The sequence below is a fragment of the Hypanus sabinus genome, chromosome 5, assembly GCF_030144855.1.
Source record: "Hypanus sabinus isolate sHypSab1 chromosome 5, sHypSab1.hap1, whole genome shotgun sequence".
NCBI classification, from domain to species: Eukaryota; Metazoa; Chordata; class Chondrichthyes; order Myliobatiformes; family Dasyatidae; genus Hypanus; species Hypanus sabinus.
The window spans coordinates 75,624,756-75,651,416 of record NC_082710.1 but is presented as its reverse complement, the minus strand read 5'-3'; the positions used below and the strand labels follow the sequence as shown (position 1 = coordinate 75,651,416).

At 41.5% G+C, this 26,661-nt stretch overlaps 1 protein-coding gene across 1 annotated transcript in view; it reads right to left on the bottom strand.

The window, feature by feature from the left end:
- LOC132394249 (signal-transducing adaptor protein 1-like) overlaps positions 1-26,661 on the bottom strand; it is a 108,146-nt gene that overhangs the window by 6,277 nt on the left and 75,208 nt on the right. The window contains exons 7-12 of the mRNA XM_059970134.1: positions 23,749-23,818; positions 20,520-20,622; positions 15,442-15,543; positions 13,619-13,678; positions 4,392-4,424; positions 4,235-4,294 (exon numbers count right to left, since the gene is read on the bottom strand). Of these exons, the coding sequence (XP_059826117.1) occupies positions 4,235-4,294; positions 4,392-4,424; positions 13,619-13,678; positions 15,442-15,543; positions 20,520-20,622; positions 23,749-23,818 (428 nt within the window). The remainder of the gene's footprint in view (positions 1-4,234; positions 4,295-4,391; positions 4,425-13,618; positions 13,679-15,441; positions 15,544-20,519; positions 20,623-23,748; positions 23,819-26,661) is intronic.

The following is a 26,661-nucleotide window of genomic DNA, read 5'->3' as shown; positions in this document are numbered from 1 at the left end:
GACCATGACATGCAACAGTGATCCTGGGGTTCAAAGAGTTCATGGCAAAGGCAGAATCTATGGGACAGGGAATGCTGGGAGGATAGCCCCCTGGGCAGGCCACATTACTTCTGTGCAGGGCCCAGCCACCCAGGCAGGAACATAGGGCCTGGGCAAGACATAGAGCACCTAGGCAGGTTGTGGGGCCCAATCCATCAGAAGAGAGGGGTAGGAAAGTGTCAGAGTCCCCCACTGGGCAACTGCTTACCCGACAGAGGCAAGGGATCAGAAGGGAGCTCAGTCTAGGGTGACTACAAGAACAAACTTACAGACTGGATGATTAACAGTGGGTACACCAAGCCAGGGTCAACAGCACAAACAAGGCAGAGCAAGACAACCCCCAACTGGACTCAGTCCTAGAGCCCCTTCTATCCAGCTGCAAGCCGATAGGTCTCAGGTGCACCTCCTTAAACCAAGATGATCCTATTTGGGCTTAAGGGTGAAAGGAGGGATGGCTACAAGACCCGGAGTCTGGAGTACGCGGACTGGATCAAGATCCAGAAAGCAGGTTCCAGACCGAACCATAACACTTTGAGACTAGTGACCATAACTCTATTAGATTTAAAATAGATACGGAGAGAGTCCACTCCTGAATTGCGGCAAAGATAATTTTGATGGCCTTATATATTTTAAAAGTTGGTCTGTTTCTATATTGTATAACTTGATAAGAATTTGCTTCTTAACTTTCCACCATCCTGGGACCAAAAGACACTCTGCTATTCCCTGTACCACTCTGCATGTGCAAGGTATCTCCAAAACAGCTCAGCATTAGGGTCATTCACCATCTTATAGTTACACTCCTGCAAGCAGCTCCCTCTCTTAAATAGAACATAAAAGAGTACAGCGGAGGAACAGGCCATTCAGCCCACAATGTTGTGCTGAGCCAGCTAAAAAGCAAATCAAGAACACCTAAGCACTAATCCCTTCTGCCTACACAATCTCCATATTCCTCTATCTTTTCATATTCATGTACCTATCTAAAGATCTCTTAAATGTGTTTGCCTCTACCACTGTACCAGACAGTGCATTCCACCCCTCACATCCCCTTTGAACCTACCCCCTCTCACCTTCAATGAATGCCCTCTGGTATTAGACATTCCCACCCCAGGAATGCCTCTCATAATCTTATAAATCTCCATCAGATCTCCCCTCAGCCTCTGCCACTGGTTAGAAAATATCTGGTAAACTTTTATCGATATTGTTTTGCACACATTCCCTTTGTTTCCTCTTCTCTGTTCTCCAATTTGCATGTTGGTTTTCTCAAATTTCCATTCTTGTCAAAGAGGTCTTAACCTGAGGCATTAACTGTTTTTTTCTCTCCAACACATTTAGCCGGCCAGTTGAGTAATGGCATTTGTACCGGACTTTTGTGGCGAGTGGTCCTGGGTTCAAATCTGACCAGCTCCTTACACACTTTCCATCTGTGCTGGGTTTGAGTGTCAAGCTGGCAACTCAACCTCATAAAAACAGGGGAAAAAATGCTAAAGAAATGGCAAGGTTGCTGCCCAATGCACCGCATGACGCAGATAAGAACAACATTCTATCAGCACATGCTGCCTGACTGTTCCTAATCAGACCCTGTCTATCCAGATAATTGTATATACCATCTCTAAGAAGACTTTCCATTAATTTACCCACCACTGATGTCAAACTTACAGGCCTATAATTGCTAGGTTTACTCTTAGAACCCTTTTTAAACAATGGAACAACATGAGCGATACACCAATCATCCGGCTCCATCTCTGTTTCTTATGACATTTGAAATATTTCTGTCAGAGCCCCAGCTATTTCTACACTAACTTCCCACAAGGTCCTAGGGCCCAGAGATTTATCCACTTTTATATTCCTTAAAAGCGCCAGTACTTCCTCCTCTTTAATCGTCATAGTTTCCATAACTTCCCTACTTGTTTCCCTTACCTTACACAATTCAATATCCTTCTCCTTAGTGAATACCAAAGAAAAGAAATTGTTCAAAATCTCTCCCATCTCTTTTGGTTCCACACATAGCTGTCCACTCTAATTCTCTAAGGGACCAATTTTATCCCTCACTATCCTTTTGCTATTAATATAACTGTAGAAACCCTTTGGATTTATTTTCACCTTACTTGCCAAAGCAACCTCATATCTTCTTTTAGCTTTTCTAATTTCTTTCTTAAGATTCTTCTTTCATTCTTTATACTCCGTGAGCACCTCATTTACTCCATGCTGCCTATATTTATTGTAGATCTCTCTCTTTTTCTGTACCAAATTTCCAATATCCCTTGAAAACCATGGCTCTCTCAAACTTTTAACCTTTCTTTTCAACCTAACAGGAACATAAAGCTTCTGTACCCTCAAATTTTCACCTTTAAATGACCTCCATTTCTCTATTACATCCTTCCAATAAAACAAATTGTCCCAATCCACTCCTCCTAAATCCTTTCATATCTCCTCAAAGTTAGCCTTTCTCCAATCAAAAATCTCAACCCTGGGTCCAGACCTATTCTTCTCCATAATTATGTTGAAACTAATGGCATTGTGATCACTGGACCCGAAGTGCTCCCTAACACATACCTCCGTCACCTGACCTATCTCATTCCCTAACAGGAGATCCAAAACTGCCCATTCTGCAGTTGGTATCTCTATGTATTGCTGCAAAAAACTATCCTGCACACATTTTACAAACTCCAAACCATCCAGCCCTTTTACAGTATGGGTTTCCCAGTCATGTGTGGAAAATTAAAATGTCCCCCAATCACAACCCTGTTCTTACTACAAATGTTTGCTATCTCCTTACAAATTTACTCCTCCCATTCTCGCTCCCCATTAGGTGGTCTATAATACACCCTTGTAAGTGTTAGTACACCTTTCCCATTCCTCAATTCCACCCAAATAGCCTTCCTAGATGAGCCCTCTAATCTATCCTGCCAAAGCACCACTGTATATTTTCTCTGACAAGCAATGCAACACCTCCCCCTCTTGTCCCTCTGATTCTATCACACCTATTCTATCATATTTCCAGAATATGTAGATTTTTCATTTCACAGGCCTTATCAAGAAGTCCCTTAATGTGATTCTGTAAAGATATTAACCAAGGGATGTTTTAGTACTAAAGTGGAGATTTACAAAGATGTGGTCAGCATGTGAAAGAAAAGCAACATTGGAGATGTTTTGTTTTAGAACAGAATTAGCTGGGCCCAATGGTAACGTGCCAGTTAGCATGACACTGTTACAGCACAAAGTTCAGAGTTCAATTCTGGCACTGCATGGAAGGAGTTTGCATATTCTCCCTATGACCATATGACTTTCCTTCAGGTGCCCTGGTTTCATCCCACAGTCCAAAGATGTAGTAGGTTAATTAGTGATTGTAAATTGTCCTGTGATTAGGCGAGGATTAAATAGGTGGGTTGCTGGACAGTGCAGATTGTCGGGACAGAACAGCCTGCTCAGTCCCGTCTCTCTAAATAAAATACAAATAAATAAATAAATAAATAAATGAGAAACGGGTATATGAATTTATTGAAGATTCAACGTTGTTTATTGCCATTCTAAAGTACAGCAACGTAAAGGAAAACAAAGTGATTATTACTCCGGATTTGATGATGCATAAAAAATATACAATAAGCATAAACAATTAAGAGGCCGAATTAGAGTAAACAGAAAATACTTCTTACTCAGTCAAGACCAGTTACCAGGGACATATAAGAAAAGTAACTGGTGGAAGATTTAAAAGGAGTTGATAAAAAGTCTTTGAGCACAATAAATACTGGGGTCTGCAGATACCCTCATTGAAAACAATACTCGAATGACCTTATGACATGTGATCATCTGGAAGCCTATGGACAGAGAACTACAAAATGGAATCAGTCTTAACTCATTTTTTCCAGTTGTCATGGTGACAGTTGGACATTTCTGCTGCACATTATTTTGGTGGAATTTTACTAGTTGAGGGAAGGAATGTTAAGTCCAATGGGAGATTGACAAGGATCTAATGGAAAAGAGAGAAAACACTGTGAAATCACTGTCCCAAAGTTCTGAATTTAAATGAATGGCCCATTTTTAATACATTAGTCACTGATATTTAGCTGAAACAGTGATAGAAAGAAAGTTAAATCATCAACTGCTTTTACCAAGGATACAGGTGCATTTTTCATACTGTTGCATGTCAACACATTTATTCAACAACACATGAAAGGAAGTGGAGGATTAAGATTACCTTTGGTACGATGCTTTAGACACCATGGTTTTGGAGCAGTGTAACTGGGTGGCTTGTCATCTATATTAAAACAAACAAAATATTAAAAGCCATTTAAAATTTGTAATGAAAGTTTTTGATAACGAATTTAGATACCAACGTAATTCTCTCCACTTACCCGCTAGGTTCATTTGGTTCAGTTTTCCAAGAACTGAAACAGGTAAAGAAACACTATAGTAAGAATCTTGCATTAGGGGAACAGTTTAAAGGAGGAAAGATTTTCCTCACACATAGCGGTAGGTTCCTGCAGTGCACTATCAGGGAGGTGAAACTACAATGTTTAGAAAACATTTAGATAGACACATGAACAGACAGGAAACTGAGAGACAGCACGTACAGGCAGGGCTCGTATACAGGTTGAAGGGTGTTATGGTTGGATGAAGGGCTGATTCCTGGGCCGTTTTATCTTTGATGTCCTACACTCTATCAGAACTCTATAATATTAAGAAACATTGAATAGCTATCTCATAGCATACAAAACTCATGTTTCACCACATATCTAACACTGAGAAACTGTATTACATGGGTTATAAATACCAAACAGAAACTTTGCAGCATGAATGCTCAAGTACGACATCAAACTATGCACCAAATGCTGTGATTGTGTAAGTCATGGACCACGTAGGTACCAATGACATGGGTAGGATGAATGATGAGGTTCTGCAGAAGGAATTCAGGGAGTTAGGTGTGAAGTTGAAGGGCAGGACCTCCAGGACTGTGATCTCAGGATTGCTACCCCTGCAATATGCTAGTGAGGCCAGAACTAGGGAGGTTATACAGTTCAGTATGTGGCTAGGGAGTTGGTATGGGAGGGAGGGCATGATTTTTGGATCATTTGTCTCTCTTTCAGGGAAAATGGGACCTGTACAGAAGAGACGATTTGTACCTGCACTGGAGGGGAACTAATGTCCTAATGGGAAATGTTGTTAATTATGTACATCAGACAAAGTTAGGAACCTAAAGGTTGAGTATGGTCAGACAAGATCAACAAGGGTGAATACAGGACTAAAGGTGTTGTAGCTGAATGCATGCAGTATATGGAATGAGGTCAATGAACTTGCAGTACAGTTGTAGATTGACAGGTATGACGTTGTAGGCTTCACTGAATCATGGCTGAAAGATTATAGCTGAGCCAAGGATACGCATTGTATCAAAAGGACAGACAGGAAGGCAGAAGGGGTGGCATTGCTCTGTTGGTAAAAAATGAAATCAAATCATTAGAAAGAGGTGACATAAGGTTGGAAGGTGTTGAATCATTGTGAATAGAGCTAAGGAACAACAAGGGTAAAAAGACCCTGATGGGAGTTGTATGCAGAGCCCCAAACAGTAGTAAGGATGTGGCCTACAAATTACAATGGGAGATAGAAAATGCATGTCAAAAGGGCAACATTACAATAGTCATGGGGGATTTCAATATGCAGATAGATTGGGAAAATCAGGTTGGTGCTGGATTCCAGGAGAGGGAATTTCTAGAATGCCTACAAGATGGCTTTTTAGAGCAGTTTGTGACTGAGCCCACTAGGGGATCAGCTATTCTGGATTGGTTGCTGTGCAATGAACTGGAATTGATTAGAGAGCTTAAGATAAAAGAACCTGTAGGGGAAAGTGACCATAATATCATCAAACTGACCCTGAAATTTGAGAAGGAGAACCTAAAGTCAGATGCATCAGTATTACAGTGGAATAAAGGGAATTACAGAGGCCTGAGAGAGAATTTGGCCAGAATTGATTGGAAAGGAACACTAGCAGGGATAATGGCAGAGCAGCAATGGCTGGAATCTCTAGAAGCAACTGGGAAGACATAGAACATATACAACCAAAGAAGGAAGAAGTATTCTGAAGGAAAGAAGATACAATCATGGCTAACAAGAGAAGTCAAAGCCAATATAAAAGCCAGAAGGCATAAAATAGAGAAAAGATTAGTGAAGTTAGAGGATAGGGAAGCTTTTAAAAAACCAACAGAAGGCAACTAATAATTCATTAAGAAGGTAAAGATGGAATATGAAAGTAGGCTAAACAATAATATTAAAGAAGATATGAAAGGATACAAAAAAAGTTTATTCAGATGCATAAAGTGTGAACAAGAGGTGAGAGTGGATATTGGACTGCTGGAAAATGATGCTGGAAAGGTAGTAATGGGGGACAATGAAATAACGGACAAATTGAAAAACTATTTTGCATCAGTCTCCACTGTGGAAGACACTAGCAGTATATGTTGGATAATTTCCAGGGATCGGAGGCATTAAGTATGTGAAGTTGCCATAACTGCTTGGGAAACTGAAAGATCTGAAGGTAGATAAGTCACCTGAACCAGATTATGTACACCCCGGAGTTTTCAAAGAGGTGGCTGAAAAGATGGTGGATGCATTAGTAATGATCTTTCAAGAATCACTCGATTCTAAATAGTTTCAGAAGACTGGAAAATTTCAAATGTCACTCCACTCGTCAAGAAGGGAGAGAGGCAGAAGACAGGAAACTATAGGCCAGTTATTTTGACCTCAGTGGTTGGGAAGATGTTGGAGCTGATTATTAAGGATGAGGTCTCATGGTTTTTGGAGCCTCATGATAAAATCGGCCATAGTCTGCATGGTTTCCTCAAAAGAAAATCTTGCCTGACAAATCTGTCAGAATTCTTTGAAGAAGTAAAAGTAGGATAGACAAAGAATTGGTTGAAGTTGTGTACTGGCAAGATCTTTGTATATTTTCCTGTACTCTTTCAATCTTATTGACATCAGTCCTGTAGGTAGGTGACCAAAACTGCTCTAGACACTACTCTAGATTAGGCCTCACTGTCTTATACAACTTCAACATAACATACCAACTTCTGTACTCAATACTTTGATTTATGAAGGCCAATGTGCCAAAAGCTTTATTTACAACCCTGTACACCTGTGATGCCACTTTCAAGTAGTTATGGACTTGAATTCCCAGGTCCTTCTGCTCTACCACACTCTTCAATGCTCATCATGTAAGTTCTACCCTGGTTAGCCTTTCTAAAGTGCAACACCTCACACGTGTGCATTAAGTGCTATCTGCACATTTCAGCCCTTTTTCTCCAGTTGGTCAAGATCCCACTTCAAGCTTTAATAATCTTCTTCACTTTCCACTATGCCCTAGTCTTGGTGTCACCTGTAAACTTGCTGATCCAATTTACCACATTATCATCTGATCAAGTAAGCTCTTCTCAGGCTTCCAGCCGTGTACAGGTGTCAATTTTAACCATCGGTTTAAAGAGTTTATTCAGCACATATGCCGGCAAAGCACTAAATCAGGAGTTCCCAACCTAGGTTCCAAGGACCCCTCAGTCAATGGTAGGACCCCTGCACTAGATTCTTTTTCATTATCCAGATTGTTAATATAGATGAGAAACAATGGACCCAACATGGATTCCAGAGGCACACAACTAGTCACAGATTTCCAGTTAGAGAGGCAACAATCTACTACAAGGAGGAATTTTTTTAGCCAGAGTACTGAATCTGTGGAATGCTCTGCCTCAGACTGCAGTGGAGGCCCAGTCCATGGCAGAAGTTGATAGTTGATAGTTGATACTTAAGGCAGAAGTTGATAGTTTCCTGAATAGTCAGAGCATCAAAGAATATGGCAAGAAGGCAAGTATATAGGGTTGGGTGGGATCCAAAATCAGCCAAGATCGAATGGTGGAGCAGTCTCAATGGGCTGAATGGCCTAATTCTGCTCCTGTGCCTTAAGGTCTTATGAAAATAGACAACCTTTTAATTTCTTCCACCAAAGTACATGACCATACACTTCCTGACATCATATTTCATCTGCCGTTTCTTTGCCCATTCTCCTAATCTGTCCAAGTCCTCTGTAGCCTCTCTACTTACTCAAAACTACCTGCCCCTCCACCTATCTTCATATCATTTGCAGACCTGACAACAAAGCTATCAATTCCATCATTCAAATCATTGACAAATAATGTTAAAATAATTGGTCCAACACAGACCCCGTGGAAGACCACTAGTCACTGACAGCCAGCCAGAAAAAAGATCTCTTATTCCCACTCTTTTCCTCCAGCCAATCAGCCACTGCTTTGTCTACTAGAATCTTTCCTGTAATACTATGGGCTTATAGCTTGTTAAGCAGACTCATGTGTGGCATTTTGTCAAAGGCCTTGTGAATATCCAAGAAAACAACATCAACTGATTCTCCTTTGTCCATCCTGCTTGTTGTTTCTTCAAAGAATTCCAATAGATTTGAAAGGCAAGATTTTCCCTTGAGGAAACCATGCTGACTGCAACCTATTTTATCATGTGCCTCCAAGTACCCTGAGACCACATCCTTAATAATCAACTCCAACATCTTCCCAACCACTGAAGTCAGACTAACTGGCTTCTGACTTTTTCCCTTCTTGAAGAGTGGAAAGACAATTGCATGGTCATATCTTTCTTATTCCTCAGTTCCACCCATGCATCCTCAGTAGACGAGCTCACCAGCCTGTCCTGTCTGAGCACTGCCATGACAATTTCTCTGGTTAATAGTCCCCTTAATCCTTCCCACTCAATCACATTTGAAGAATGGAAACCTGGACCATGGAGCTGCTCCTGCAACCAAGACTTACGAATAGCTACAGTGCCATAATTCTATATTTGATCCATGCTTTCCTGTCATCTGCCTTTCCTACAATACAGTACTCCTTGCTTTGTAATTTACATATAACACATGACCTTAGTCCCACCCTGCTCCACCTTTGAATCCAGACTTCATGCTTAGGCTGAAACACACCTTTTGCCACAACCTTTCCACTATCTGCTCTGGCACTTCAGTACTATTCTCCCATAACTGCAGTAGCAACCCTTCCCACAAGGATATTAGTCCCCTTCCACTTGAGGTGTAAACTGTCCTGCCTGTCTGGGTCCACCTTACCTGGAAGGGAGCCCAGTGCTCTAAAATCTGAAGCCCTCTCTCCTGCACCATATCCTTAGCCACATGTTAAACTGTATGATCTTCCTATTTCTAGCTTTGCTAGCACATGGTGTCGGTGGCAATCATGAGACCACAATACCGTCCTTTAACTTTTAACAGTCCTAACAGTCCTCGAGATTTAGAGGAACAAATTTGTTAAGAGATCACAGATTGTTGCAAGTAATAAGCTTGTTATTGTAGGTGATTTTAACTTCCCACATATTGACTTGGAATCACATGCTGTAAAAGGACTAGATGGGATAGAGTTTATTAAATATGTTCAGGAAAGTTTCCTTCATCAGTTCATCGAAGTCCCAACAAGAGAGCGTTGTAGTACTTGATTTGCTATTAAGGAATGAGACGGCAGGTAACAGAAGTTTATGTAGGGGGACACTTTGCATCCTGTGACCACATTGCCATTTGTTTCAAATTAAATATTCAGAGAGATAGTCCTGGTCTGTGGGTTGAGGTTCTAAATTGAACAAAGGTCAATTATGATGTTATCAGAAATTATCCGGCAAGTGTGAACTAGGACAGGCTGCTTTCTGATAAAGGTATACTTGGAAAGTGGGAGGCCTTCAAAAACAAAGTTTTGAGAGTACAAAATTTGTATGTGGCTGTCAGAATAAAAGGTATAGATAACAAATGTAAGGAACCTTAGCTTTCAAGAGATGTTGAGGCCCTGGATAAGAGAAAAAAGGATGTGCATAGCAGGTAAAAGCAAGTAGGAACAAATGAGGTGCTTATGGATTCTACAGATATGTTAAGAGTAAAAGGATTGCTAGGGACAACACTGGTCCTCTGGAACATCAGAATGCAATCCATGTGTGGAGCCAAAACAGATGGGGGAGATTTTAAATGCATTCTTTGCCTCTGTATTTACTCAGGAGATGGATATAGAGTCTATAGAAGTGAGGCAAAGTGGCATCAACTTCATGGGCCCTGTACAGATTACAGAGGAGAAGTTTGCTATCCTGAGGCAAATCAGGGTGGATAAATCCCCAGGGCCTGACATGGTGTTCCCTCCTACAGGAGGCAAGTGCAGAAATTGCGGGGCCCTAGCAGAGGCATTTAAAACATCCCTACAGGAGAGGAATCAGAGGATTGGAGGATGGCCAGTGTTGTTCCACCATTTAAAAAAGGCTCTAAACAGAAAACAGGAAATTATAGGTTGGTGAGTCTGACATCAGTTGTGGGAAAGTTATTGGAAGGGATTCAAAAGGACCAGATATATAAGTATTTGGATAAATATGGACTGATTAAGGATAGTCAGCATAGCTTCCTCTGTGTTAGGTCATATTTAACCGACTTTAGAGGTTTTTGAAAAAGTTAGCAGGAAGGTGGACGAAGCCAAGGCAGTCGATATTGTCTACATGGACTTTAGCTATGCATTTGACAAGGTCCCTCATGGGAGGCTGGTCAAGAAGGTTCAGCCACTTGGCATTCTAAATGTGGTAGTAAATTGGATTTGACATTGATAAAGCAATGGTCCCAGTGCAGTCTGATGGGAGAAGCCAGAGAGTGGTAGTAGATGGTTGCCTCTCTGACTCGAGGCCTGTGACTAGTAGTGCCACAGGGTTCCGAGCTGGGTCCTTTGTTGTTTGTCATATATGTCAATGATCTGGTTGATAATGTGGTTAACTGGATCAGCAAATTTGCAGATGATACCAAGATTAGGGGTGTAGTGGGCAGCGAGGAAGAATAGCAGAGATGCAAAGGGATCTGAATCAGCTGGAAAAATGAGAAATGGTATTTAATACAGACAAATGCAAGAATTTGAACTTCGGTTCGACCAATCATGGTCGGTCTTACACAGTGAATGGTAGGGCACTGAGGAGTGGGATAGAACAAAGAGATCTGGGAATGCAAGTCCATAATTTATTGAAAGTGGCGTCACAGGTAGATAGGATTGCAAAGAAAGCTTCTGGCACATTGGCCTTCATAATTCAAAGTTGGTATGAAGTTGGTATGAGTACAGAAGTTGGTATGTTATGTTGAAGTTGTATAAGACATTAGTGAGGCCTAATTTAGAGTATTGTGTCAGCAGTTTTGGTCACCTACCTACAGGAAAGAAGTAAACAAGGTTGAAAGAGTACAGAAAAATTTACAAGGATGTTGCCAGGTCTGGAGGACCTGAGTTATAAGGAAAGATTGAAGAGAATCAGAATCAGGTTTATTATCACTGGCATGTGTCGTGAAATTTGTTAACTGAGCAGCAGCAGTTCAATGCAACACATAATATAGAAGACAAATAAATAAATCAATCAATTACAGTATACATATATTGAATAGATTAAAAATTGTGCAGGTTAGGACTGTATTCATTAAAACATAGAAGATTGACAGGAGATTTGTTAGAGGTATACAAAATAACAATAATAGTACTTTATTGATCCTGAGTGAGAATTTCTTTTGTTATAGCAGTAACAGTTAAAAACACACTTAGCAGTGCATAGACTTGACTAATAATAAAGTGCAGAATACTATTATACCCAATAATAGTTTACCAATGTGCAATCATGTGGAGTTAGATAGTGTAAATACAAACAGGCTTTTTCTACTGCGATTTTCAACAACCAGAGGTCATGGGTTAAGGGTAAAAGGTAAGAAGGTCAAGCGGAACATGAGGGGAAATGTCTTCACTCAGAAGGTTGTGATAGTGTGGAACAAACTGCCAGTACAAAGTAGCACATGCAAGTTCAATATCAACGTGTAAGAGAAGTTTGGATAGAGACGTAGATGGTAGGGTTATGGAGGGCAATGGTCCCAGTGCAGTTTGATGGGAGTAAGCAGTTTTGCTTCTCAGCATTGACTGTGCTGTACTTCTCTATGACTCCCTGACTTAGGATCAAACTCCCTGAACTCACTTGGCAGGACTTCATCACCTTTCCTACTCATGCCATTGGTACTGACATGGACCAAAGCCTCTGGCTTCACCCTTCCACAAGAATGCTGTGAGCTTGACCTGAGATATCCCTGGCCCTGGCAAATGAGGGGCAATATACTATTCAGAAATCTCATTTTCATCCATAGAGTCTCCTGTGTGTTCCCCTAACCAATGAATCATCTTTCACTACAGCTTGTCTCATCTCCCCACTTCCCTTCCAAGCCACAGACCCAGAGACCTAACCCCTGTGGTTTTCCTAACCTTGATTAACCCCAAAGAGCATCCAAAGCTATGTACCTGCTACTTGCATTGGCAGCCTATCCCCTTTCCCCTTTCAGACATACACCCATTTCTCTGTGTCAATCCTTCAGCTGCCCAAATGATCTGGGGTTAATCGAGCTCCAGCTCCAAAATGGTTGATAGAAGCTGCTGCTGGATACACTTCTTGCAGTTATCATGAAGCCTGGAGGTCTTGCTGCCTTCCCATATGCTGCAAGAGGAGCATTTGGCTCTCCTGACTGACATCCCCGCTGCTCTAACTGTGCAACAAGGAAGAAAGAGAATTAAATGGGAAAAAAATCTACCTCCAGCCTCCAACTCTCCTCGTCGTACATCTATGAGCAAAAGCCTCAACTGGCCCACTCCCACAATGGCTGCTCTGCTTAAACCTAGCATCTTTTTTATTGGCTCGATCCAAGTTCCTAATCCCCCACAAAATAGTGGCATGAGGAATGTCCTGATCACTCCCGCTTGCTTCTTTTGAAATCTCTCTCTTATTACTCACAATCCAAGGGAGTTGAAAAACTTCATCCAGATCGCCCACTTCCAAACCATGCTGACTGCCCCTAATCATCCCTGTCTTTCCAGGTGCACACTCATCTTATCCTCTCCAGTAACTATAGACTTAATGTTCTATAGTTCCCATTTTTATTCTTTGTCACTCTAAACAATAATTATTTAATATCAGAAAAGAGTTTGCAATTTATAACCTCATCATTAACCCTCAGTTCTGCAAGGACAATATCATAATGAAAGTAATGGAAACTATGTTATTTAAAGTACACCCAGGGAAGACATTTTATATATTAAAATCATCTCATAATTTTAATTAATTACCACCAGGCTTTGGTATAGGTGATTGGGTAACTGCAGTTCACAAAGCACCTGAGCCCATGACAGGAAGGGTCAGCTGACTCCATGGTCTGGAGGAGTCTTCACATAACATAAAAACCTCTCTTCTTTGACACATGGGGTGTCTTGTTGCAATGTTTTGAGGATTACAGGAGAAGTAGACATTTCTAAAAGGGCTGATTAGCCCATTTGCAAAGATTCTTTTTGATTTAATAACACCAAATTTTTTCCTGAATATTGATTAAATGGATAATGTGGGACAGTAACCAGTAACTAGAATTGCCTTATTAGTAGAAAGCACTGAACACAGAAAGAAAGACTCTGTGTCTTTCTTTAGAATTTGTTATTTTCTTTTGGACAACATAGTCACAAAGAAAGACACAGCACTATATTGCAGTTCCTACTTTCATTATTCATATAATTAGGTTCAGTTTCTTCCTTGGCTGGGCCTCTGCATCTGGCTCCTGTGGAAAAATTGAAATAGACATTAGGAAACATTAGTTGCCGATATAAAGGCATATGAAACAATACTGAGTTGTGAGGAGTAAAGGAGGGACTGCCAAGGCTCATTGCAGTGACGTTTTATTGCACACATGACTCAAGCTCATTGAACAGACATTACACACATACCTTTGAATGGAAATCCACTGGGTATCTGATGGTGGACAGCAAGGTAGATAGCTGGATCATGGTAGGTGCGTAGCACTAGGCTTGGTCAGGTCAGTAAGAAATGCAATCAGGGAAGCTGGTGACATCAGTGCTGAGGGGAGCTGGACAATCACTAAGAAAACTAGCAATATCTACCTGGAAGACAATGACTACCCCACAACAGACCAGGTAATGTTGGCCAGCCCCTTAATAGATGCCAGAGCAGCCTCAAACTTTTTCATGGGTCCTGAATTAGATGTAAGGTTTAGTTCCAGTCACAGGCTGGTGACAGAAAAGTGCAACTGTTGGAATCAGGAGCAACTGCAGGAGGAACATAGAGGGTCAGGATTTTCGACTGAAACATTAACCACGCTTAACCCTTTGAGTTCTTCCTGCAGTTCCTCATCCTGCCCATTTGCAAGAACACATTTATAGTAATCCATTAGTCATAGAAGTATCAGTTCATACAAATGCTATGCAACAGTTTTGAATGTATGTTGCTACATGCAGTTTCAAATAGTATGTTGCTCATTCCAAATGCACTAAACTTATTTCCATTACTCTTATAGAAGGAGATGCATGAATTTTAAATGTTATATCTTTTGAAGGGCACATACTTGCATCTTTAATAGTAAAAAGTAAATTGTGCACAATCGTTCCTAAGTTCACTATTTTTAAGATCATTATCGTGAGTTCATGCACCTGCTTGCCTTCACTTTGCACTGACAAGAAATAAAACAAAAGCATCTGTTATGTTGCGCGGGCAATATCTAGCAACGTTACACATGACCTGATTAACCTCCACTTGATTCCCATATTGTCTCAGACCATCCTTCTCACTTGTCCAACCACAAAACCTGAACAACCCTGACTCCTCGCTCCTCTCTCCACCCATGAGAAGGAAGTGATACACTTTTAATACTTCTGGTATTGTTTAGGTAAATACAAGTAAATTCAGTTAAAACGTACCTGAAACATTTTATGTAATTATTAATTACTACATATGAACAACTGCTGTTAAAAATTGATGGTTTTCATGGCTACAAATGTTGCATTGTTATTGGTTGGATGAGCTGTGATTAATTGCATAATAATCAATGTTTAACCACCTTGTTTAAAAACACAGAATTAAATTATGTAAGACCAATCATGCAATTCAGCCCTCTCTTTGTAATGCACCATATAATTTGAACTGTCATTCAATTTATTTTAATTTATTGAAACACTAGGCAAAGCATTTGAAAAAGTTCACACTGTCATTGTTTGCAACATTCAGAATGCAACTGAGGAAATCCGGAGGATGTAAATCCATTCTAAACCAAATGTAAGTTATACAGTAAATGATTGATTTCACGAGAATGGGCTTGCACTGATCATTCCCTACGCAGGATTTCTCTCAGCTATAATAAAACCTGTTGTCTTTAAAATCTTTCATAACTAGCTGCCTGCTAAACATACTGTACTTAACTGACACTATATTATCAAATCAACAAACAAGTCCTGCCTGGTCTGAACAGTTGTTGCTTTAATGGCAGCTTTTTTTGAGCGTTGTATGGTTTTTATATCATTTCAGGTTTACCTGGATATTCAGGTGGAGACACTGAGAGACGCTGAATTGGAACTACTTTTGACGTTGGCAGCGGCCTCTTTTGTACCTTTGTGCATTCATCTTTGGACATCTCTGCAAAAACAAGTGTAAAATTATAACCTTCACCAAATCAAGTGAAGGCTAAAATATTAATTCATTCTAAAGCAAAACCAAAGTTTCAATCCTGGATTTTGGTTGCCACAGACTGAGAATTATATGGGACTGCTGTTTTAAGATATCTGCGAGGCTAGCTAAGTCTACTGACTTCCACAAGTGGGTGATCTGCTAGACATTTTGGTCAAACATATTGATGCGGATCTGGAATCGCCAACCAAAGGCAATGCATCAAGGGTCAAGGCATCAAGGGTTTCTCCCCCAATTGTTAAAATTTAGATTCTAAATCTCTTCTGGATTGAATATCTCAAAAGAGGCAATGTTGTGATATGAACTCAAATGTTCTGGGCTGTGATTAGTCCACTCATATTAGATCACTCTAAATTAAACCCACCAAAATAAGTGAACACCACAGCCTAATTCAGTTTGTTTATTTTCCACAGGTCTCAATTACTGGGGAGGATTGTCCTTTAGAGAGTGGCCCTACTATGAGTGGTACTAACAATCTGTAAATATTATAGACAAAGATCAGGATGTTTCATGTATTGGGGACCTTTCTTTGCAGATTGCCAAGAACCTCACGTGGTCTGTACACACCAGCTGTGTGGTGAAAAAGGCACAACAGCATCTCTTTCACCTCAGACAGTAGAGGAAGTTTGGTATGGGCCCCTAAATCCGAAGAACTTTTGACAGGGGCACAATTGAGAGCATCCTGACTGGATGCATCACTGCCTGGTATGGGAACTGTACCTCTCTTAATGGCAGGACTCTGCAGAGAGTGGTGCAGATGGCCCAGCGCTTCTGTAGTTGTGAACTTCCCATGATTCAGGACATTTACAAGTACAGGTGTACAGAGGAGATTCAAACAAGAGGACATGAGTTGAGAGTTAGGGGGCAAAAGTTTAAGGGTAACAGGAGGGGAACTTCTTTACTCAGAGAGTGGTAGCTGTGTGGAGTGAACTTCCAGTAAAAGTGGTAGAGGCAGGTTCGGTATTGTCAGTTAAAGTAAAATTGGATAGGTATATGGACAGGAAAGGAATGGAGGGTTATGGGCTGAACGTGGGTCAGTGGGACTAGGTGAGAGTAAGCGTTCGGCATGGACTAGAAGGGCTGAGATGGCCTGTTTCCATGCTGTAAATGTTATCTGGTTATATGGTTATAATTCTGGAGGCAGGGAAGCCACTTTCTTTTAAGAAGGAGGACATCTCCTTCGTTCTGGAATGAAAAGCTGCATCCTGAGAGCAGATGCAGTGGACATGGAGGAATTGAGAGAAGGGGATGGTGTTATTACAAGAGACAGGGTGGAAAGAGGTATAGTCCAAGTCAGTGAATTTATAATAGACATTAGTAGATAAATGTTGGAGCATGGATGAAATCACCAGAGAGAGTGTTACTGCTGCTATAAAAGCAGCTTCTGTATTCGACAAAACAGGATACAGCAAGCATCGTACAGAGACCCTTTGGTGCAAAAGATCTGCTAGCTCACAGGGCCCCTACCAAAATGCAGGGGGAAAAGCTACTGTCTAGTGATTATGGATCACTTCAGCCAGTGGGTAAAGGCTTTCCCAACAAGGGACTGGACCGTCAGCACTGCACCACTGCATGGATCCTAGTTCAGGAAATCCTCCCAAGACGGGGAACCCCAGTTCAGGTGGATTCAGATCAGGGAGCACATTTCACGAGGAAAGTGATGAAGGAAATGTGCTGACTGCTAGGGATTCGACAACGGTTCCACATAGCCTACTACCCCCAGAGTTCAGGGATGGTAGAAAGGATGAACTGAACAATCAAGAATGCGTTAACCAGAGCTATAGCTGAGACAAGAAAGACACGGGCTGATGTATTACCCGGAACCCTGATGAGATTGCGTGCAACCCCATTGGGTCTCAACCCCTATGAATTATTGATGGGGCGAGCAGTGCAACTCCCCTATGGGGTAATTACAGGTTGCAGGGAGCCTGGGGCTTACAGGGATAGAATGACCCAATATGTGAAAGACCTTTGTAACCAAATTAAAGTGTTGAAGGACCGAGCGAAACAACAGCAGTGAATCGCTGATCAGAGAGAGCCAGAGGGAAAGGGGATAGCCCTTCCACCGCCCGGCGACCACGTCATGGTGAGGGTGCTGCCGGAAAGGCCGGGGTTTGCTCCCAGGTGGACAGGACCACTGACGGTCTCTTAACCAATGACACGTGTGTCTGTGCACAGACTCAGTGAGGCAGCCAGTGGAAACACTGGACTCAGGTTCAAGCATTTGACTCACCCTCTTGTTGCTCCCACAGACAGAGTGGGGGATCAAGTGTACCCAGTAACCATGTAATTACAGGGAACCTAAAAGAGGAACACCAGCCAGCCATGACACACCTGACCACAGCAGATGAAAACATACCCGGAGGAAACGCAAAGGCAGAAAACGCCGAGAGTGTGGCAGAGACACTGAGAGTGTGTTGGAAAACCATGAATAGCCTGCTGAAGTGTGTGATGATGGTGCTCTGTAAAGAAGGCTGGTTGCTGAAGGTAGTTGATTAATTTTATAGCATAGAATAGAAAATTATTGGAAAATAGATGGTAGGGGATTTTTAAGTTAAAGCAGAGACGGCAAGTTACACCATTTAGATTGCATTTCAGACTGCACACGGCATCTGAAAGCAGTCACCCCAGTCTGAGGAGCTGGGCCCTTTTTAGCAGTTTGGCCAGTGATTGACAGGAAAGTTCAGAAGGGGGTGCCACCAGGGAGAGTTCCTTGTAGACACTTACGTAGAGGACAGCCCAACCCCTTCCCATACATCGATGAGAGGGTCTGTGGGTGCTCCTGAAAGGAGAGTTTCAGTGGCCAGAGGATGAGGGGCTGAAGACAAAGGAATGTGATTAAGCTGCAGTAAGCCTGCAGAGAAGAGCTGACAGGCACACGAAAGGAGCCGCATTTCTAAAGACTTGGAACGGCCTCTCTGCTTAACATTTTGTTAGGGTCCGGTCCGGAACCGTGTTCCAGGTTTTGATTCGGTCCGGGGGTTGCAGACTCCGGGTTCTGCAGTTGTCCCTCCCATCACCCGTGATCTAGTTAGGACCCTCCTGGTTCAAGGAGGCACACCTGTAACTCATTGAGCTGCAGGTGTTTATAAGGGGCCTTGGGATTGGGACCAGGGGGTGGTAGTTTTGTTCTGTTACTCCGCTGGCTCTGAACTTGTCTCTGCATTCTGTTACCCCGCTGGCTCTGAACTTGTCTCTGCATTCTGTTACCCCGTTGGCTCTGAACTTGTCTCTGCATTCTGTTACCCCGCCTGGACTCAGACCTATTCTTCATCATGATTCTCTGCCCCGTACCAGTACTGCCAGGTTGGTCCGTTCCCCCACCTTTCTTTCCATGCGCTGGTCCTGCTTCTCTGCTCAGTTTTGTTTTCTGCGCGGTCGCGCTGTCTGCTGGCCATTTCTGAATTTCCCGTTGTTATGGCTGTTGTGTTGGTCAACCTGGACCTATGCCCGTTCCTACCCCTTGCCCCTGTTGGGCATGTCTGGCTGACCCGCTGTGGCCCAGCGGGGGTTCTGCCCCCTCCTTCTCTTCCACCCAAACCCTGGGATAGTGCCCCTCACCCGCCTAGGGGTCTGCGTCGTGCCCAGGCCTCCGGTGTTTCCGCCTGGGAGGCGGCCCTACCTGGGATACATGCCCAGGGAGGGCTCTCCACTAGCCTATTGCCACCTAGCCCTGTCTGTCTACCTGCCCGCCTGAACCTCGGGGAGCTGTCCCGCTCTGCCTGAACCCCAGCTCTACCCTTAAGTGCCATGGCATCCCCTTCCTGTCCTCCCCCTAGTACTTCAGTGTCTGCGTCCTGCATTTGGGTCCATCTGTCCACCCCCCCCCGGACACATTTGGTAGGTAGCGATTAGGGAATGCTAGGATAGATATCGAAGCACATGAAATTGGGCGGGGGGGAGTTTTGAGACAGGGTGTTTTTGCTGCCCTATTTGTTGACTTTTCCTGGTACAAATTTAATTTTGTCCAGGAGGGCCAAGAGGAGGGGCTGTTAGAGTGAATTTTTGGGTTTAGGTCTTCACACTTAACAAATCGCTTTGGCCACCAGTTTGACAAAGTACTGTGGATTGAGTTCATAATATATTCCCGAAAAGCTGTGAACCCAGTTCATTTGTAACAAAGCTGTTCCTAAAAGCTGTGAAGACCGGAATATGCTGTTGGTGCCTGGGGGTAGTTTCAAAGACAGCCTTATCTATACTTTGTAAGTATGGGTTGTCCTTCATGTTAAGCACATAAAATACCAACTAGCAGTCTCCAGATATAGAGACAAAGAGATCGAGAAAAGGGGAGGGAGGTATCAGAAATGGACCTGGTAAACTTGAGGGCAGTGTGTAAGTAATAAACATACAACAGGTATGGGATCAAAGAAGGCTCTTGAGGTTTATAGAGGTAACAAAAACAAAATTAGGAGAGCAAAAGGGGCCATAAACTTTTTAAAAAAACACACAGTAAGGCAACATATACAAGACAGCATAAATGTAAAATGGGAAGGAGAAGTTTTAAAAAGGTATTGAGAAGGCAAGTTATTTTTCACAAAAATTTGGGTGATACCTGGGACCCTCTACCAGAGATGGGGAATCAGATAATGTCAACTATACTGAACATTTTTTGACAGGAACAAGTAGACAGGATATGTTGTATAGGCAAGTGGTGCTGGACAGCTCCATGATTATACTTGCTCTGATACTGATTAGGAGTGGTACTGCCAGATGAGACATTAGCTATGGCTCTAGCTATCCCACCAGATGGGTGTAAAAGATCCAGTGAGAGCCTGGCCAGCATTTAAGGCTATAGCAGAAAACCAAGTGTTCATTGTCTTTTAAAAGAGTTCCATTCCTTATTTAAATCATACTGTTCTGAATGAGACGCCATGTGAGATATTAAAGATCCCAAACCTATGTGTGGTGTCAACATGCAAACATACCAATTTTGTTGCAATACTGTTTGGAATCAAGGTATGGTTTCAAAACTCCATTGGTCACTTTTATAAAATGGTAAACAACTTCTTGGAGGGTTGAGTATGTGACCTATTGAAAAGAGAAAAAATATCTATTTAGCTGTTTAGCTTTAATTGTACAATTCCTTTTCCCAGATACTTGGTGTAGATTGATTTTGGATGCTTGTCTAAAGCTGTTATCTTGAGTTCATTCATCTAATTAGTGCAGAATAAAACTTTGATTAGTTGAATATAAACCGTCTGCTTCCTATTACAGTGAGAGGTTCAATGGGTGTTCCATTGTTCCCAGTAAATGGAAAAGAGGGATTTTTTAGGACACATTTTCCTGCCTCTCTCCCAAGATGGATCTCTTGGTTTGAATTTGCATTTTCTCCTTTGATATATCAGTACTAAAATACCATATTTTCATAGAATCATAGAATGGGATCAGTTCAGAAGGCAGACATTTGGCCCATCGAGTCTTAGTCAGCTTTCTAGCAGAGCATCTCCCTGGATACCCCACCAGCTTTCTCTAAGTTGCCTTGCAAGTTTTTCTCCACCATATAATTCTCTTATCCACTTTCCAAGGCCACAATGAAACAACTTCCACCACATCTGAAGGAAGTGCATTCCAGGTCCAACCACATGCTGTATAAAAACATTCTTTCATCATGTTACAATTTATCTCTTCCTTTTTCTTTTACACCTGAAACTCCACTGTCAAAGGGAGTAACCTGCAACTTTCCATTGTGTCCAGACACCTCATCATTTTAGTTTCTTCTTTCACATCGCCCCTCAGCTTTCTTTTCACCAAAGCAAGTTCTGACTTCTCATCTGTCATTTCAATTGTAGTTCTCAAATCCGAAGCCATTCATTTAAATCTCTTTTTGACCCTCTACTGCTTTCATTTCCTTCCTTTAACGTGTTGACTAGAATACAGAACTTCAGCTAAGGCCAAAACAATGTTTTTCAAAGGATGTTCAAGTGTGTTTATTTTAATGCTAATGGTATTATGGATAATGGTGTGTATGGCTTAGGAAGGTAAAATTAAACACAGGACTTGAAGACTATAAAGAACTCAAGAAGGAAATTAGGAGAGCCAGAAGCAGCCTGAAAAGTATTTGCAAATAAGATTAAAGGGAATCCCAAGGCATTCTATGCATACAAGAGCAAGAAGATAACTAGGGGGAAGGTAGGACCACTCAGGAATAAAGAAGAGAACAGGTATTTGGAGGCAGAGAATGTCGCCAAGGTATTTTTCCCAAGCAGAAGGGCATTGATGAAAGTGAGACAAGTGTGGAACATAATATGTTAGGGCATTTTGAGATAAAGAATGAGATATTTCTGGGTCTCTTGAAGAAAGTTAAGGTGGATAAACTCCCAGGGACTGAAGGGATATACTCCAGGTTATTGTGAGAGGCAAGAGATGAGATTGATGAGATTTTGCTCAAAATGTGAGTGTCCTCTCTGGCTACAGTCATAATCCTGGAGGTCTGGTAAGTAGCTAATGATGTTCTTTTGTTCAAGAAAGGAAATAGAGATAATCCTGGAAACTATAGACCAATGAGTTGGGAAAGTATTGGAGAGAATTCTTAAGGAAAAGGACTAATGACCATTTGGGAACCCATGAACAGTCAGCATGGCTTTCTGTGGGGCAAGTCACGTTTTACTAACTTGACTCTCAAGACCGTCAAGAAGGCAACAGAGTTGATGGATGAAGATACGTTTAAGGATGTTGTCTACATGGATCTTAGTAAAGTTTTTGATAAGGTCCCTCAGAAATTTATAAGATGACGAGAGGCATACATAGACAGAGTAGACAGCTAATTTTTCTCCTACAGTCCAAAGATGTACCAGTTGATAGGTTAATTGGTCATTGGAAATTGTCCCATTAGAGTTAAAAGAACCATTGGTTGGTTGGTGGCTCGGCTTGAAGGGTCTGAAGGGCCTATTCTGCACTGCATGGAACCTCAGGAAATGGGTGTGGTCTTAATCTTCTGTATTTATCATGGCAAAGTTCATGAACAAGGCTCTTGAACAAAAGAAGATAACTACACATTCTATTTCTGATGTTCTCACAACTGATGGTCTCATTTTTACCTTGTTATTTCATACTCTTGTTATTTATTGCTACTTATTTATATTTTCATTTGCACAGTTTGTTGTTCAATGATCCTGTTTACAGTTACTGTTCTATAGATTTGCTAGCTGTGCCCTCAGGAAAAGAATCTCAGGGTTGCATGTGGTGGCATATATGTACTCTGATAATAAATATTACTTTGAACTTTATTGGAACTTTGAAAGCTGGGGTATTCAGGATGTCCAGTGACATAATGGAAGATTGGAGGGTAACAAATGTGCCTTTATTTAAGAAGGGCTGTAAGGAAAAGCCAGAGAACTACAGGCCAACAAGCCTAACTTCAATGGTGGGACAGTTGCTGGAAGGGATACTGAGATAGGATCTACCTGCATTTGAAAATCAGCATGTATTTGGACATAGGAAGTTTGGTCTCACAAATTTGATTGAGTTTTTTGAAGAGATAGTGAAGACAATTGATGTACATGTTACTCAATTTGTTAATTCTTTTAGTAGAAGGTAGATCTGTAAACTACAGAAACAGACACGACAGCTGATGATATTGAGCTGAACTAATTGAACCTGTAATTAAACACCTAACCAAACTAATCTTTTCTGCCAACATGCTCATATGCCTATCTAAGAACCTAAAATCTTCTAGCACATTTGCATTGACTACCATTCCAGGCACCACCACTCTCTGTGCTTTAAAATAAATAAATATTTTTTTTTTTTTTTGAAAGAACATACTCTACATATCTTCTCTGAAACTAATAACCACATTAATTCTTAAGGGGACCTATTCACTGCCTTAATATACTTCTAGAATCTCTTAGTAATCTCTTACTTCATTTGCCAGAAATATATTATGTACTTTTATTGCCCTCCTGATTTTCCTCTTGAGACCTCCTACACTATATGATCCCAGCTGCCTATACCAGACCTCTGGTATGCCCAATTCAAGTGTGACACTTGCTGGAAAATGTTCAGTTGCAAACTAAAAATGGTTATTACTGAGTTTCACTCTAAGAAATGTCAAGTATATATGATAAGGGTTAAAATGTCAACACTCACAATTTCTACAACATTAATAAAATAAGCAGGAGATCTTGAGCAATAATAGAGGGAAAAGAAACTCACTGGATTTTCCAGCTCAATGACAAATCCACGGTCCTCATTCGTCACTTTGTAATGTTTTATGATACCTTTACTGGAAGATAAATACTAAAATAAGTAATATCAACCATTCAAGTCACCCAATGTCAGTATGTGAAAGATGGAGAGGACATTAAGATTCCTATTAAATCTTCCCCCCTTACCTTAAACCTATGCCCTCTAATTTTTGGTTCTCCAATCCTGGGAAAAGGACTGAATGCAGTTGCCCAAACTGCGCCCCTAATGATCTTTTACACTTCTATAAGATCACTTCCTCATCTCCCACGCTCCAAGAAAGAATGTTCAACCTGTCTCTGTAACTCAGTTCCTCATCTCCCACACTCCAAGGACAGTCCAACCTGTCTCTATACTTCAGTTCTGCAACTTCTTGCAATGTATTTCTAAATCCTTTCTGTTCTCTTACTATTTTAATAACATGTTTACTGCAGGAGTGACCAAAACTGATACTAATGTGGCCTCAGAAGCATTTTGAACAACTACAACTTGACCAACATTGAGAGCGTTTATTTTCAATGTTATGACTGAAAAATTATTCTCCACCCTGTCTCCTTGTGACTCTACTTTCAGCAAACTATGTACTTGAACCCTAAGGTCATTCTGTTCTACAATGCTCAAAGGGGCCCTGCCATTCACTGTGAAAGATCTACCCGGATATGACTTTGCAAAATGCAACACCTCACGTTTAACTGAAATAACCTTTATTTGCCACTCCTTTGTCCAGTTACTCAGGTAATCAAGAGCCCACTGTAATTGTTGATAACCTTCTTCATTGTCCACTATACTACTTACTTCAGTGTTATTTTCAACCTTACTAACCATACTGTGTACTTTCTTACACAGCCAATAATATTGATCACCCCTGCATCAATTCCTGAGGCACACCACCAGTAACAGACCTCCAGTCCAAGAAAGAAACCTTCCACAATCACCCCTGCTCCCAACCATCAAGCTAATTAACAACCCCTTCTGAATTCCATGTAATCTAACTTTCCAGAGCAGCCTATAATGTGGAACATTATCAACAACCTTCCAAATAGATAACATCTACAGCCATAGCACCACATTATCAGAAAACCTCAATTTCATAAGACAAGAACACCTGCCTTAATCAACACCTGCCTTCCCAGATGCATGGATATCTTACTCCAGAATCTGAGTTCCTCCAGTGTATTGCTCTGAATTTTCAGCATCTGCAGAATCTCATGTCTTTATGACTGCGTGTATATCTTACCTCTCAGAATATTCTTCAGTAACTTACTTACCATAGACAACAGACTTACTAATCTGTAGTTCCGAGATTTCTTTTTGCAATCCATAGAGTCATAGAAAACTACAGCATAAAACAGGCCCTTCAACCCATCTAATCTGTGCTGAACCATTTAAACTGCATAGTTCCATTGACATGCACCTGGGCTATAGCCCTCTATAGCCCTCCCATCCATATACCTATCCAAATATCTCTTAAATGTTGAAATCAAAATTACACCCACATTTGCACTGACAGTGCATTCCACACTCTTACCACCCTCTGAATGAAGAAATTTCCCCTCATGTTTCCCTTAAACCCCTTAAAATTTTCACCTTTCACACTTACCCATGACCGCTGGTTGTAGTCTTGTCCAATCTCAGTGGAAAAAGTTGTATTTACCCTGTCTATATCTCTCATAATTTTGTATACCTTTATCAATCTTCTACATTCTAGGGTATAAAGTTCTAATAATGGTAACTTTACATATTCATGACCCCTGGCAGCTGGAATTTCCAACATACTGCTAGTATCTTCCACATGTGAAGACCATGGCAAAGATAGTTATTCAGTCATCCACCATTCTCTTGTCTCCCATTACAACCTCTCCAGCGTAGCTTTCCAGCAATCCAAAATCTACTCTGGCCTCTCTTTTACACTTTATGTATCTTGAAAAAACTTTTAGTATCCTCTTTAATATTATTGGCTAGCATACTTTTGTATTCCATCTTCACCTTAATCAAGTCTTAGTTGCCTCTGTTAGTATTTAAAAGCTTCCCAATCCTCTAACTTTTCACTATGTTTTGCTCTATTGTATGCCTTCTCTTGGGCTTTTCTGTAGGCTTCAGCTTTACCTTGTCAGCCAGGGTTGTGTAATCCTGATTTTAGAATGCTTCTTCTTTGGGATGTATATATCCTGTGCCTTTCAATTGCTTCCAGAAATTCCCGCCATTGCTACTTTGCTGTCATGCCTGCCAGTGTTCTTTTCCAATCAATTCTGGCCAACTCCCCAAGGTTGGGGAGTGTTATGGATTGTGTGGAGGGCTGTCAGAGCTTACAGTGGACTTGATAGGACGCAAAACTGGGCTGAGAAGTGGCAGGTGGAGTTCAACCCAGATAAGTGTGAGATGGTTCGTTTTGGTAGGTAAAATATGATGGCAGAATATAGTATTAGTGGTAAGACTCTTAGCAGTGTGAGGGATCAGAGGGATCTTGGGGTCCGAGTTGATAGGGCACTCAAAACAGCTGCACAGGTTGACTGTGTGGTTAAGAAGGCATATGGTGCATTGGCCTTCATCAACCGAGTTTAAGAGGTAATGTTACAGCTGTATAGGACCCTGGTCAGACCCCACTTGTAGTACTGTGCTCAGTTCTGTCGCCTCACTACAGGAGGGATGTGGAAACAACAGAAAGGGTGCAGAGGAGATTTACAAGGATGTTGCCTGGATTGGGGAGCATGCCTTATGAGAATAGGTTGAGTGAACTTGGCCTTTTCTCCTTGGAGTGACGGAGGATGAGAGAAGATGAAACCTAATAGAGGTGTATAAGATGATGAGAGGCATTGATCGTGTGGATAATCAGAGGCTTCTTCCCAGGGCTGAAATGGCTAACATGAGAGGACACAGTTTTAA